At 45.3% G+C, this 15,808-nt stretch overlaps 2 protein-coding genes across 2 annotated transcripts in view; one reads left to right on the top strand and one right to left on the bottom strand.

Annotated features, from left to right (window-relative positions):
• SMARCA5 (SWI/SNF related, matrix associated, actin dependent regulator of chromatin, subfamily a, member 5) overlaps nucleotides 1–7,063 on the top strand; it is a 42,245-nt gene extending 35,182 nt beyond the window's left edge. The window contains exons 20-24 of the mRNA XM_049770000.1: nucleotides 1,458–1,590; nucleotides 2,302–2,420; nucleotides 2,991–3,203; nucleotides 5,211–5,318; nucleotides 5,838–7,063. Coding sequence (XP_049625957.1) covers nucleotides 1,458–1,590; nucleotides 2,302–2,420; nucleotides 2,991–3,203; nucleotides 5,211–5,318; nucleotides 5,838–5,903 — 639 coding nt within the window. The 3' untranslated portion in view covers nucleotides 5,904–7,063. The remainder of the gene's footprint in view (nucleotides 1–1,457; nucleotides 1,591–2,301; nucleotides 2,421–2,990; nucleotides 3,204–5,210; nucleotides 5,319–5,837) is intronic.
• A 3,243-nt stretch (nucleotides 7,064–10,306) lies between these two features.
• The window catches only part of FREM3 (FRAS1 related extracellular matrix 3), a 68,764-nt gene continuing 63,262 nt past the window's right edge, over nucleotides 10,307–15,808 (bottom strand). The window contains exons 7-8 of the mRNA XM_049769945.1: nucleotides 13,939–14,088; nucleotides 10,307–10,936 (exon numbers count right to left, since the gene is read on the bottom strand). Of these exons, the coding sequence (XP_049625902.1) occupies nucleotides 10,728–10,936; nucleotides 13,939–14,088 (359 nt within the window). The 3' untranslated portion in view covers nucleotides 10,307–10,727. The remainder of the gene's footprint in view (nucleotides 10,937–13,938; nucleotides 14,089–15,808) is intronic.

The raw sequence follows: 15,808 nt of genomic DNA, 5'->3' as shown, positions 1-15,808 counted from the left end.
GTGCTGGCACTTGCCACCTTGAGATTGGTGGTGGCTCTTGGGCCATTGGTCATTGGAGAGTTGAGTGTCTTCCCTCATCTTTTTTGTTGTCTCTTTCCTTTTGGGTGGATCTTACTTGTTTGCTGTTAGTTATTTTCAGTTACAGGCCTCTACTAGGTACTTTGGTCTGTTCGAAGGCCATACCTGGCAGTGTCCGGAGGTTATTCCTGGCTCTTCTTCTTACTGGAACACTCCTGGCAGGGCTCAGGAAACCATATGGGATGTCCAGGATTGAACCTGTGTTAGAACACATACAAAATAAACTCCCTACCTGTTGTACTGTTGCTCACACTCCACTGTTAGGTGAGGTTTGTTTGTTTTGTTTTTGTTTTTGTTTTTTTTTGGTTTCTGTTTTGGATCACATCTGGGCAGTGCTCAGGGATTACTCCTGGCTCTGTGCTTAGAAATTGTTCCTGGTAGGCCTGGGGACCATATGGGATGCCAGGGATCAAACCTGGGACAGCCACATACTAAGCATATGCCCTATCTGCATTGCTATGGCTCTGTCCCTCTAGATGCTTTTTATTTATGGGTTCAACCACTACTCTTTGAAGCTGGGCTTTAAATCTGTCTTAAATGGCTGGAGCTGTAGTACAGCAGGTAGGGTGCTTGTCTTGCACATGGCTGACCTGATTCTATTTTTAGCAATCCTATATGGTCCCCTGAACCCGGCCAAGAGTGTTCCAGCAAGAAGTAATTAATCTCTGAGCTCAGCTATGAACACTGCTGGGTGTGGCCCAAAAAGACCAAAAAAAAAAAAATCTCTCTTCATTTCTCACTTGCTCCTTCCAGTGAGCTGGCTCATTCAGAGTCCAGATCTTTGCCATGTTTTCTTTTCTTTTTTCTTTCTTTTTTTTGGTTTTTGGGCCACACCCGGTAACGCTCAGGGATTACTCCTGGCTATGTGCTCAAAAGTTGCTCCTGGCTTGAGGGACCATACGGGACGCCGGGGGATCGAACCGTGGTTCGTCCAAGGCTAGCACAGGCAAGGCAGGCACCTTACCTCTAGCGCTACCGCCCGGCCCTTCTTTGCCATGTTTTCATAGAGCATGCATTCTTCCCTCCCAGGTGGAATTCCTGGGTATGTAAGCAAGGGGTGATGTCCTGTTGAAGGCACACATACCTTTCATAAAGTGTCACTTTGGTTTGGGATATTGCTCGGGGCTGCTCTTGGCTTGGTGCTTGACAGTTGCTCTGGTGGTGATTGGGGACCCTGTCATGCTGGGGTACAGACCTCTGCACATGAGCTGTCAGCTCCAGCCCTTTATAACTCCATAGACCCTCAAGAAATGTTAATAAAAAGAAAAACTTGAAGGAACCAAAGGTTAATTTAATTTGTGTGATATATGAAAGCAGAGGTAGTATAGTAGCAGATTTTTTTCAGGTTCCCTGTGCTGAAAATTTTTTTTTCTTTGAAGGGATTTACCAACTGGAATAAGAGAGATTTTAACCAGTTTATCAAAGCAAATGAGAAGTGGGGTCGTGATGATATTGAAAATATAGCAAGAGAAGTAGAAGGAAAAACCCCAGAAGAAGTCATTGAGTATTCAGGTAATGGTTCATTTAATAATATTCATCTAATAGTTCAGACTCTTCAGAACTCCTGGGAAAGCCAGATTTAGTTTGGTCAGTTCTTTATAATGGCCGAATTCTTTTTTGTACTCTACATAAATAGCAGTTGCCAAGAAAACAGCAACAGGTTGAGTGATTGCATTGTGTTTTACTTTATTCCAGTTCTCAAGTATTAGTGCCCATGTTTACTGAAGTTAATTGGATTTCCAGTGTGTTTGTTCAGTGGTATGACATGCTTAAAAATAGTCCTGGTTATCAGAGTGTTTTTTTGTTTTTTTTTGGTTTAGGGACCACACCTAGTAGTGCTCAGGGGACCAAATGGGATGCCAAGGATCATTCCCAGATTGATTGCATGCAGGGCAAATGCCCTACCTGCTGAAATATTCTAGCCCTTGATTGATTTTGTTTGTTTGGGTGCAGCACCTGGAAATGCTCAGGGTTTACTCCTAATTCTGCACTTGGTAATCATTCTTAGCCAGTCTGAGGGACCATATGTGGTGCTGGGGATCTTACCTGAGTCAGTTGTTCTTTGCCCCTCCTCCCACTTGATATTTTAAATTTATATATATATTTTACATTTAACAAAACTTAACTTTCTAATATTAGATGGAGCATTAACATGGCTTACTTACCCCAACCTCCTTTTGTACCCCCCACTTATTCTCTGTCCAACCTGTATTCCTGTCACAGCTGTATTCTGGGAGCGATGCAATGAGCTTCAGGATATTGAAAAAATCATGGCACAGATCGAGAGGGGCGAAGCAAGAATTCAAAGAAGAATCAGCATCAAAAAAGCACTTGACACTAAGGTACCTTTGCTTCTTAGTTCTTTTTCTTCTCTGGTGATCGGGCCTCATATGTGGCACACCTCGCAGCATGAACTTAGCAGGGGGATGCTTAGACTCATTAGCTTCGTCCTTGGTCCATTTTTCAGTTCAAGGACAGTAGATTTTATTGGGGGGGGGGGGCGGGTCACACTCTGTGGTGCTCAGGGGTTACTTCTGGCTCAGAACTTAGAAATCACTCCTGGAAGGCTGGGGGGACCATATAGGATGCGGGTCATCAAACCTGGGTTGGTTGACTGTATGCAAGGTCCCAAGGACAGTAGTTATTAAAGGAACTGCAAATTGATGGTGACAGCAGCAGCTACCTGGAGAGCATCAGTGGTATTGACCCATTGATGTAGCTGTGGGTCTGAGGCACTGGAAGTCTTTTCTGCACAGTGTCAGGTCCAGATTTATTTCTCTAGGAAACCACAAAGCTGTTTCATAGCAAAGACCATCGAAAACATCTGAGATGTGTTGGCTAGAAGATTGTCTACAGTAGCATGAGCCAACAGTGATAGTGTATCTTACAGAATATAAATTTCTTCCTGATAGATTGGACGATACAAAGCTCCCTTCCACCAGCTGAGAATCTCGTATGGCACTAACAAGGGAAAGAACTACACTGAGGAAGAGGACCGCTTCCTGATTTGTATGCTGCACAAGCTCGGCTTCGATAAGGAGAATGTGTATGATGAGTTGCGCCAGTGCATCCGGAACTCACCTCAGTTCCGCTTTGACTGGTTTCTCAAGTCCAGGACCGCCATGGTAAGGGATTGGCTTTTCTCTAGTTTAGCATAGGCCAGAGTAGTTGTGTTCTCTACTGACTAGATAGCACCGTTCAGAGTAATATCTTCTTCACTATTCTTCAAGGAAGTAACTTGAAGAGGTAATTGTGGTTCCCTGTACCTTTGGGGTAAATCTTGGTTAATGTCATACTCTTAAGTCAATTTTTTTTTCTTTTTTTTTTTTTTTTTTTTTTTTTGGTTTTTGGGCCACACCGGGCAGTGCTCAGGGGTTACTCCTGGCTGTCTGCTCAGAAATAGCTCCTGGCAGGCACAGGGAACCATATGGGACACCGGGATTCGAACCAACCACCCTTGGTCCTAGATCAGCTGCTTGCAAGGCAAACGCCGCTGTGCTATCTCTCTGGGCCTCTTAAGTCAATTTTTAGAAAAAGTAAGTTCATAGCCACAGGAAAAAAATATCATGAAGGTTGTTTTATTCTTGATCATCCTATCTCATTTGGGGGGGGCGTTGGGCTACATCTGGACATACTCAAGGGTTACTCCTGGCTGTACTCAGCAAATCACTCATGGCAGGATTAGGGGATCAAATGGGATGCCACGAATTGAACCTGGGTCATCTCAGGTCAGCAGTGTGCAAGGCAAAAGTCCCACTCTGGCTCTGGCTCCCTGTTTCTTTTTTTGGGGGGGGGGGTTTGGGTCACACCCGGCAGCACCTAAGGGTTACTCCTGGCTCTGTGCTCAGAAATCGCTCCTGGCAGGTATGGGGGACCATATGGGATGCCAGGATTCGAACCACCATCCATCCAGGATGAGCTGCGTCCAAGGCAAACGCCCTACTGCTGTGCTATCTCTCCGGCCCTCCTTTTTTCTTAATTTGAAAGTCTCAGGCCATCCCTGGCCAAAATCGAACCTCTGGCATCTCAGGTGTACAGCAAGTGCCAACGTCCCAGGAGCTGAGTGCTGGACATCCTGGGGACAGTACTGTGTCCTTTTATGCACTGGAGCTCAGTCTCTTTCCCAATGTGATGACAGGAAATGTGTCTTCAGACTTTTCGATTTTGTCAACGCACATACTTCTCTCTCAAGGGACTTGGACTCAGGCTTCTGCTCATCACGGTGCTGGGCCTAGTTTATTTGAACAGTTCTGTGTAGCTAAGACATTCTGGACTCAATGCATTATGCTTTCATTTCTAGTATCTGGCTGTTCCTGGTGAGGAAGTTATATTTTTGACAATTTAGAAGTAGAGTATAGAAGTTTAACTTTGATTTTTTTTCCTTACATAAATTATTCATTCTTTGACTTCATCTTGGGTTCTTCATGATGATAATGCTAAGTAACAAGTTTGTCATGGACAAACAAGTTTCCTGTATCTTTCATTGGGGGAACGTTGGGGGAGTGGTTAGAGTTTGGAGCCACATCCAGTGATGCTCAAGGCTTAGTTCCTGGCTCTGAGCTCAGGAATCTTTCCCAGCAGAGTTGGGAGGACTGTATGGGGTTGGTTACATGCACACACACACACACACACACACACACACACACACACACACACACACACACACACACACACACACACACACACACACCACACCACACACCACACACCACACACAGTTCTGGTAAGAGGCTACAAGTGTGTCTCACATACACACACACACACACACACCACACACAGTTCTGGTAAGAGGCTACAAGTGTGTCTCCACACTTTAGAACCACCACACACAGTTCTGGTAAGAGGCTACAAGTGTGTCTCCACACTTTAGAACCAGGGGTGGGATGAGTCTTTGCAGGAAGGTTATAACATTTTTTAGCAGATAACTAAATTGGGCTGGGACAAGGGTTCCAGTGGGTTTAAATACAAAACTAAGACATTTTCAGCTTCATAGCCTGGATTGGGGGTTTTATATGAAAATGCATTGCTTTTGAATTTTTTATTTCTTGAGAGTATATATGCATGACTGTTAAATTCTGACATTATGGCCAATTAAATCCAATTTAATCTTAATGAATTTGTTTACAATTCAGGAGCTTCAGCGAAGGTGTAACACCTTAATTACCTTGATCGAAAGAGAAAACATGGAATTAGAAGAGAAAGAGAAGGCTGAGAAAAAGAAGAGAGGACCAAAGCCTTCTGTACGTGTCCATAAGTTGGGAAAATGTTTGCCGTGACGGTTTTTTCCCCCAAAAAACATTTTTTTTTGGTTTTTGGGCCACACCCGGTGATACTCAGGGGTTACTCCTGGCTATATGCTTAGAAATCGGAAATCGCCCCTGGCTTGGAGGACCATATGGGATGCTGGGGGATCGAACTGCAGTCCATCCTAGGCTAGCGTGCACAAGGCAGCGCCTTATGCCCTGCACCACTGCTCTGGCCTGTTTTTCAAAACTCTTTAGGAATATTACTTGGCTGTCACTGACATGTTAGTTGGCCTTCAGTTTTAGTAAACACAATAATCTTGAGTCAGTTTAGAAAGAGGTGACGGTACTGGGAAGTGAGGGTGGGTGGAAGCCTCACAGATGCCTTGTCTCTGCTCTCAACATAAGGACTCAGGAGGAGAATTTTAGGAATGTAAATGAAATACTAGGAAACATTGCCATTTTTCATGTTTGTCTTATGATGACCAAAAGTTAATTGCTTCTGTTTGTTTGCAGACACAGAAACGAAAAATGGATGGAACAGCAGATGGTCGAGGAAGGAAAAAGAAGCTGAAACTATGAGTGCATTTCAGTGTCGTGATCACTAACTTCCCACCAGTAGTTCTTTAATTTACGGGTCTTCATAAGATGTACTGTACAATGCTCTATTGTCGTCACTCAGAGACATAAGGTCCATCTGTTGACTGAGCTAGATACATAGTCTGTAGTTTTCACTTTTATAAACGCAACAGCTATGCTGAACATTTTTTTTTATCATTAACACTTGAAGTAATAAAATAGGCATCATTTATTAATGAATGTTTCATTTGATTTATTTTTCTATTTTAGTTTCATGTGTGAAGATAGTGACTGTTTTGTCGACTATGATTTCCACACTCATAAGACTTTTGAAAAAAAAAAAAGTAAACAAAAAATTTGCAAATTACATTTATCTTTTCCTATTTAGTTGTGTAATTGTTTCAATTCACTTTGCCTTTGCAGAAATTTGGGTATCTTTGTAGTGCTGTTGAGTCTTATCTGGGAAAATTATGTCAACTGCGTTCTCCTTACTACTTGCTGAGTGTGGGGAAGGCAAGACAGTTTCTCTTCAGTTCTATCCATGTTCTGTTACTCTGTTTTTTACCGTTTGAAGAGGACTGTGCCCTGTTCTGTTGGAAGAATTGCCTTTTAGTTGTATAGCCAAAGACATTGCATATTTTCTGGTTTCTTACAGCATTGTACCATTTTGTAAAAGGAGTATTATTATTTTTCAGTGTTTGGTAACTATTTTGGCAAATTAACTTCTGAAGCAGCTGCGCCGTAAGATAATGTTCAGAGCTAAGGTGGTTCCTGTTTTATTTTTTAAAAAAAGACCCCGGCAAAATAAATACAGTGTGAATTTTGACTGTTTGAAATTCCTAAGTGTTTCTTCTTTCACTAGCTTTTTTGAGTTAGAGTAATTAAAGATTTTATTTTAAGATAATTTCTAAGTTTGAGCAAGACTCTTAATTCCAGATATTGTTTCTTATGGATGGACAAACTTGATAAAACTAGAGACCCCGAAGCAGAAATACCCAAATGGTAGTGCCAGAATTTTAGCTGTACCAGAGGCCTTTATGTGCAACACATAATTTGTATAAAGTTTTATATGTGCAAATTGGGTACATAAATAGTTCTCCATTTTTCTAAGGGAATGCAATAAATGTAGCATCGTGAATAAATATAACTTTTATAATCCTTAAGTGGTCTTTCCATTTCTTTAATTTTTTAAAATTTGATTTTTACTTCTCTCGGGTCTGATCTTTTTACCTTACTATATTTCTTACACTAAAATTTCTTTTTTCATCTGTCTACATCTGTCTATAAGTTCTGACAAGTTTGATAAAATGTAAGCTGGCTACCTTTTGTCAAGCATATTTATGCCAAGTTTTGAAATTTTGAAGTAACTTGAATCTGAGGGCTCTTGCCAAACTGACATTTGACTTAATTGTGGGTATAATGTGTGCAGAGTTTGAAGTAGGATTGTTACCGTTTCCATTAAAAAGAACAGTTGTTTGATAAGTATATTAATCATACTGGAACTGATAAGGGGGAAACTAAGAAAGGCTGAGGGTTCACAAACTGGAGGAAATATTATAGAGCTCATCAGCAAAGGGACATCCTCAAGATGAAGAGGGAGGTGCCCCGTGTGGCATGAGGGAGGAAGAGGCAGGTGAGAGCTTGGGGATGCTCCCAGACACCACAAGAAAGGCCACTCAGTCAATCAGGTTGTCACTGTTCCATGCTCCATCCATAACAGCAGATTTTTTCTAGAAAGGAAGGAAACTAGATGCTGATCATCAGTTCTAACAGTACTTGGGACTGGGGAGATAGTTTGTGGAGCAGGAGTCCTTTGTGGGAAGAAGAGGGCTCAATTCCAGCACTGCTGCAAGCCACCCTCCAAAACCAAAATGTAGGTCTGGGTGGAGAAGATACTCAGAACTGAACTTCAATGTCTTATTTCAGGCGTTTCTCCTGCCAGTTCTCTGGAGTTACTCCTAATTGTACTCAGGAATGACTCCTGGACTCCCTTGCAGGGTCCAGAACTATGGGATGCTGGGGGTCAAACCCAGATCAACTGTCTAGCTCGGAGCCTATGAAGGGCACTGCAATCAGATTCATTTCTCAAGGTGTTCGTTGCTTGTTCTATTTGCTTGTTGCTTGTTGTTTCCTTGGCTTTACATGAATCAGTGTTACCAGAGGTTGGGCCATGACTTGTTTCCTCATATTCTCCAATTGATACATTGAATGATACTGGACTAAACCCATGTTTCATGGATATAAGACACAGACCACTTCCCTTAGAATCATATTGTCCAGATGGGGACAGAATTCATTTGGCCATAATGACTAGATAATGTGCCCGTTCTTTCAAAAAGGCCATTATTTGAGGGGGTTTTGTGTGGGTAAAGATGCTATTTGGGTCACGTTGATGATATCTGGGGGAACATAAGGTTCTGGGGATCAAACCAGGGTTGGCTGCATGCCAAACAAATGCCTTAACCCCTGTACTAATGTCCCAGCCCCACAAAGATAGTTTTTAAACATCAATACATGCAAAAGTCATTTTCTGTTTTCTTTTTTTTCTTTTTTTCTTTTGGTTTTTTGTTTTTGGGCCACACCTGGCGGTGCTCAGGGGTTACTCCTGGCTGTCTGCTCAGAAATAGCTCCTGGCAGGCATGGGGGACCATATGGGACACCGGGATTCGAACCAACCACCTTTGGTCCTGGATCGGCTGCTTGCAAGGCAAACGCCGCTGTGCTATCTCTCCGGGCCCCATTTTCTGTTTTCTTAGAAGCCTTGACTCCTAGGAACAAGTCTAGAGTGAAGACAATTTTGATTTGGGGTCACACCTGGAGATACTTAGAGCTTACTCCTGGCTCTGCTCAGAAATCACTCCTGGCAGGCTTGGAGGACCATCAAGGATGCTGGGGAATGAATCCAGGTCTGCTGCATGCACGGCGAGTGCCTTAAACATGAAGACAACATTGGAGGGAGGGGGGGTTCGGGCCACACCTAGTGACAGTGAGAGGCTACACCTGGCTCTGTGCTCAGAAATGACTCCTGACAGGTTCAGGGGGATCATATGGGATGCTGAGGATCATCCAGATTGGCCCATGCAAGGCAGACACCTACCCACTATGCTATTGCTCTTGGCCCAAAGAAGATGATGTGACTTCTAGTGTGCACATTTCCCTTTTCTGTCCTGGAGTCAAACCCACTGGATTTGGGCTACTCTGCTGACACAGAGATGGAACCTGAACTGTAGTGAGTCTTCTGAGTTGCCCACCCACCCCACCACTGCAATTAGCAGTCCCATTCAGAGATGAAGATGGAGTGGGGACCAGAAACGGGTTGTCCTACTGCCATTCAAGCTGTTTTCCTTGGCAGTGCCACTGACAATCTCATCTGAGCTGACCCCTGTCCAGTACTTAGCAAAACACAGACCCATATGCTTTCTTCAGGGCCCTGTGACAACGGTCTTTAGATGAGATGCCCCAGTTCACATACCTGGATGTTCTTGCCCTGCCCTACAGACTGGTCTATTCCTAAACAGAATCAGAAGAGAAGGCAACTGAGAATCCCTTCTCCTTGATGCACCTTCCTCTATGGGCCCTAAGTCTAGGCATGTCCTCTTGGGTCATGTGTGAACATCAGCCCTATGGCTAAGAGTCAGTTGCCTTGGGGAGAATGGGGTGACCAACAGAATATTCTTGTTTCCAGTGGACTGTTTGTTGAGCCCATTTTTAGCCTGGGTTCGCCTGGCCTCCTGCCCTCTTGAAGGTCCCTCCATCCTGTTTCAGAGCCACCAGTCTGTCACTTCTCATACTTGAATTTCCTTTCCTCAAATCAGAATTCTCCCACCTTTTAATGTGGGAGGTAAAAGCAGTGAGAGAGAGAGAGAGAGAGAGAGAGAGAGAGAGAGAGAGAGAGAGAGAGAGAGAGAGAGAGAGAGAGAGAGAGAGAGAGAGAGAGAGAGAGAGAAGGAGAGAGAAAAGGAGAGAAAAAAAAGGAGAGAGAGCTAGAGAGATAGCCAGCCAATCTGAAGTATTATGTATGCACTAAAATCCTCAAAGGCAGGGATGGAGTGATAGCACAGAAGGGAGGGCATTTGCCAGAATGAGAGAGACAAAGAGAGCTTGAGAGCCAGATAGCCAGCCAATCTGAAATATGCATGCACTAAAAACCTCAAAGGCAGGGATGGAGTGATAACACAGAAGGGAGGGCATTTGCCCCAGATTTGATCCCCAGCATTTCATATGGTCCCCTGAGCCTGCCAGAAGTGACTTATGAGCACATAACCAGGAATAACTGCTGAGTGCCACTGGTGTGTGGTCCCAAAACAAGCAAAAACAAAAGAAAAACAAAAGAAAAACAGAAAAAACCCCTCAAATGCAGAAGAGGCAGTAAGAAGTTCCCTCCCTGTAAGGATTTACAGAGGAAGCAAGAAGGAGGAGCAAAATGGAACTGAGGTTTCCATTAGAGGCACCAATAGCTCCGAACTCTGAAGCTTTTGTGCCCTTGGCAAGGACTTCCTGTTCAGCACCAAACAAGGCCAGGCCACTCCTTCTGGTCTTTACCATTGATTTAACTGAGGATCAAGAATTCCACTAGTCTTAGAAACAGCTTAAGGAATACAGAGAAAGGAAATCTAGAGATCAGTTCCCTCCATGAACCCACTCCTTCCCTCGCTCTAGCCTTGACTCAGTCAGACACTCACACACATCCCACTAGAGCACACAGACCAGTAGGAGAGCTCAAAGTGGTCACTGTCCTGGAACCTCAGAGCCTTATATTGTCAGGAAGGTGTTAGGAAGTTTCCTGGCCTTGGTTCATCCAAGGGCCCAGTGCTCTGCTTCTAGTTGTCACATGGTGTCATCGATGATAACGGTGGCTTTGTGTGGTTCTGCCAGCACAGCATCCAGGGGCATCTGGAGAAGCAACTCAAACCTCTTTGGACCTTCCAGGACAGACTGTCCCAGGGCATCTGCAAGGATGGTCACTAGGACCGTTTGTATGTGCACTCCAGGAGCGAAGTCCAGTCTCCGGCGGACGCCAACATAGTCCTTTCCAGCTAGTGGGAAGGGAAGAAGCCAGAGTGAGAGGTGAGGAGTCTCAGGCCCTACAAAGCTGCCCCCTTCCGTGTGCAATGCTAGGATTTGCCTTTATAACATACAAACCTTTCACCACCCCTGATTTCACTGAGACTCAACTGCACTCATCTTCTTTTGCTAGGTTTCTTGTTTAATTGGGCAACATCTTTTGAGCATTTAATTCTACATAGGCATGAAGGTTCTGGCATTGGCTAGATTTGAATTGTTTTGCAAACTGGCCAACCTGATCCTAGAGTATGTGTGTGTTGCTTTTTATTTTTTTTATTTATTTTTTTAAATGTTTTTTTTTGTTTGTTTGTTTTTGGGGGGGTCACACCCGGCAGCGCTCAGGGGTTACTCCTGGCTCTATGCTCAGAAATCGCTCCTGGCAGGCACGGGGGACCATATGGGACGCTGGGGTTTGAACCACAGACCTTCTGCATGAAAGGCAAATGCCTTACCTCCATGCTATTTCTCCGGCCCCTTGCTTTTTATTTAAAGTCATTAAATGCAATGATAGTAGTTGATATATGGCAGTTGGACTTGGACACGCCCCTTGGATAACCCCACTGTCATGATAGTTGAACCTGGACACACCTCTTGGACAAGTCCCCTTGTCATGCCAGATATCAAAGAAACTTGGACAGTTGGTGGGGGGCAGGATAATGACCAGAGCAGCGCTTGCTGGTTTGTGGGGAGCCAGCGCATCGGAGAGATGCTGCCTGCTTTGTATCTATCCCTTTTTCTTTTTGTCTTTACCAGGGCTTCCCTAACTACCTCTGGCTGGTGAATTTCCATCTATTTCTCCCTCTATCTCAGAACCCCCCAGGTGGCAGCCAGTGCAGGCCTCAGACTATAGGGAGAATAAAAAGTATACTTGGTTACAGATAGCCACATATTAGAACTGGTGAAATAAAATAATAGAGCCCAGGGGATCCTGCCATAAAATGCTCATTAGTTACAAAGAAGGAAGAATAATTGTAGAGTGGGGGCATATAGAATCAGAGACGTAGCCAGAGATCCAAGTTAGCACCAACCATTCTGGGAGATAATGAAATCACCTGCCCTCAGACATCTCACAGGATCCTGTGTCTGAGATTCCTGCCAAGGGCATATGGCTCTATCCAGCCACAGGGAACCATGGGATAATCCATCTGAGAGACATTTAACAGGTTACTGATAATAGACATCAATATCAAGCCAAGAAACTGGATGGAAGGAGACTGTCTTGACAAGGTAACATGAACTGGATTCTTTGACTAGATGAGTAGTTTCTGGAAGGGTGGGGGAAGTTGAAGGAAGCCTGAGAATTTGACTGTAATAAAGTGACAGAGAAACTTCCTGACCTTGTTCGTGCCTGGGCTGCTTAGAGGAAAGTGCTATTTAGGAATTGCCTTTGAAGAGTCTGGAGAGATGTTTCCAAATTTACTTAACAACTTGCTTTCAAGAGTTCAGGGGAGGGCCAAAGAGATAGCATGGAGGTAAATTGTTTGCCTTGTATGCAGAAGGACGGTGGTTTGAATCCTGGCACCCCATATGGTCCCCAAGCCTACCAGGAGCGATTTCTGAGCATAGCGCCAGGAGTAACCCCTGAGCGCTGCCGGGTGTGACCCAAAAGTCAAAAAGAAAAAAAAAAAAAGAAAAGAAAAAGAGAGTTCAGGGAAATAAATGCTCAATTTTTGGGGTGGAGGAGAGTTACAGCTGATGGTGCTCAGAATACATTCCTGGTTTGTGCTCAGGAAGCACTCCTGGCAGTGAGGGCTAGGGTTCAAATCCAGGTGGGCTGCATGCAAGGCAAATGCCCTCCCCACTGTATAAACTCTCCAGCCCATTTTATGATTCTTCTCTTTGGTTTTTGGGTCGTGCCTGACAGTACTTAGGGTTTTTTTGTTTGTTTGTTTGTTTTTGTGTTTTTTTGGGTCACACCCGGCAGTGCGCAGGGGTTATTCCTGGCTCCAGGCTCAGAAATTGCTCCTGGCAGGCACGGGGGACCATATGGGGCGCCGGAATTTGAACCGATGACCTCCTGCATGAAAGGCAAATGCCTTACCTCCATGCTATCTCTCCGGCCCCTGTACTTAGGGTTTACCCCCTGGATGTTGAGGAGCCAGTGGGAGCCATGCTGAAGGCATCCAGAAGCTATATCCAGGAAGTCCCACTTGGCAAATTAAAAAATGGGCCATTGGTGGTAGAGATGTCACTGTCTCTTTATCTCACAGGTGACTCCTACTTATTAGTGCTGTGCATGCCAGAGTGTGGCATGCATGCACCTGTGTGGCATGTGTGTCAATGATATGTCATGGGTGTCAATGATATGCATGCATGTGATACATGTGCATTGCATATGTTCAAGTATACTGCATGCATACACATGGCGCATCTGCATGTGTTGTAGCATGTGTGCATGTACATGTGGAAAGGACGTGTGCACGAAACGTGCAGTAGATGCACATATGTGCTATGTGTACGTGTGTGTACAACAGCTTATTTGCATGCAATGTGGCATACACATATGAGTGTGTACATGTGTGAACAAGCACATGAACATGTATACATTGTACACATGTGTGAGGTCGCAGATGACAGGTTTAGAAGAGCAAGTGGGGCTCAGAGGTCTGCTGGGTTCCCTGTCATCTGGGTATGTGGCCATCGTGTCACTAAAGGTGAACTGGCCATCGGGCTGGGAGCCCAAGGCACCGGAGCCCCAGAAAAGCACTGACTCATTGGTGAATACTTCCCCCACAAGACACAGCTGCCCAAGTTCTCCCACCAGCCTGACCACCGCCTCGCTGCTCCAAACTACATCAGCTGACTACAGCAGACTACACCAGCTACTCTACCAGTGCCTATGAAGAGTCTGAGCTTAGAGGCTCAGAGCAGGAGCTGGTGAAAAGCCAGTCCCAGGTGAAAGGCCAGCAAGGGGTTGGACGCTGAGCATCCCCACTAGCTCCATCTCACCAGCACTGTCCCCTATGGGTCTCACCTTTGGCCACTGCGGTCATGGCTCTCCGGGACTGCACAGTGACCGAAGCAGAGCGGGAGAGGTCGGGGCCTGAGCGAAGGACATAGACCTCCAGGGTCCCGAAGCCTTCATCCACGTGGTACTCAGCATCCTGGAAGCGCAGGGTGGGCACTGGGGAGAGACAGAGACTCAGCCTGGGCATGAGGCTTCCTCCTGCAAATGCTCTGAATGAAACCAGCTGGAATTAGATGCCTTTTTCTTTTTCAGTTTTTGGGCCACACCTAGTAGTGCTCAGTGGTTACCCCTGGTTCTGAGCTCAGAAATTACTCCTGGCAGGCTCAGGGACCATATGGGACAATGGGACACAGGGGATCAAACTTGGGGGCTCCCGCATGCAAGGCAAAAGCTCTACCCACTGTGTTTTTGTTCCAGCCCTTAGACCGTTTTTTCTAGTGCTCTTTTTTTTTTTTTTTGCAGTTTTTGCATTTTTTGGATCACACTTGGTAGCGCTCAGGGGTTACTCCTGGCTCTCTTACTCAAAAAGCACTCTTGGTAGGCTTAGGGGACTATATGGGATGCCGGGATTTGAACCATCATCCATCTTGAATCGGCATGCAAGGCAAACATCCTACCACTGTGCTATCTCTCCAGCCCCCAACCCCCAGTGATTTTTTTGATCTTAGCCTGTGACAACCCAAGAAATGTCCTTGGGGGGAATGGGCGAACTGTTGACCTGGAGGGCACGGTCTCCTCAGCTGGTGAATCTGGGGACTAGTTGGTCATCATAGAAGCCAGAGCACCTAGATAAAGCAGGGTTCACTTGCTGAGGGTTGGGATTGGGACCCCAGTGGTTGTGAGGCCTCTGCCCTGGATATAGGGGACTGAGAGGACCTGATAGGAGGTCTCAGCAGGAAGCTGAGGCCTATGAGTCCTGGGGAGGGAAGAGGAAGCTCGGATCTGGCCCAGCAGTTTATACTCTTTATGCAGCTCTGTCACCAGGGTCACAGCAATCGCCACAGAAAGTGTTTTGAGACAAAACTGTGTGTGACATTCGGATATGAACAGACAACTGTCAATTCCAGGAGCCATGGATCTATGGAGCCAGCCAATGGAGAAGTGTTGGTGGCAGCACCTTTCCAGAGAAACATGAAGATGCACATAAAAAGAATATGGAAAGAGCCTTGAACCCACCAGGGGCGCTGACTCAGGAAGTGGTTTTAAGTCCTCTTATCATTGCAGAGGGTTTACACCAAGTTCTGCCTTGATAGGCCATGCTGCATGATTTAACTGGATTCCCCCATCTCCAGAATCACTGGGTGCTGCCAAACAAGGCCCCCTCCAGCCGTCAGGATCCTCAAGAGTCTCTAGAGGATTTATTTCCCAGGAGACCAAGGCTACATGATTCCCCTAATAATAAGGTCTCAGGAAATAGCTTCCCATGATGGGGGCCCCATGGGTTTCAAGACAGTTTCAGCTGTAGGTCTGGGAAGGCAACAAAGGAACTGGCAAAGCACAACAATGATAACATGGATGTGATGAATAGAAAGAGGGATTGCAGGTTCAAAGGTTGAGGGGCATAGTGTGCATATGGGAATGATATGTGTGTTGGGGAACAGGTGTCCTGAGGTTCTACACAGGCTGAGGGGTTTTCATCAGGCTGCATGTGTGACTCTTGTTGTTTTGTGTTGTTCTAAACTGACTGAGGTTTTGCAGATGAACATCATTCCTTCCAATGATGGCGGGAAATTAGATTGAGAGAGGATATGAGTTTACTGAGTTCTTTATGGTTATATGCAAGGATCTCTGTGTTAAGGATGAGCTAGCCTGTAGGAGGAGGCCAGCTTAGCTGGACTCACAGTTGAGAAGCTTCAGCTGCCATTCCCTATCAGGT

This window comes from Suncus etruscus, chromosome 3, assembly GCF_024139225.1.
Source record: "Suncus etruscus isolate mSunEtr1 chromosome 3, mSunEtr1.pri.cur, whole genome shotgun sequence".
Classification (NCBI taxonomy): Eukaryota; Metazoa; Chordata; class Mammalia; order Eulipotyphla; family Soricidae; genus Suncus; species Suncus etruscus.
The sequence above is the reverse complement of the archived record's forward strand: the minus strand, read 5'-3'. Positions and strand labels throughout refer to the sequence as shown.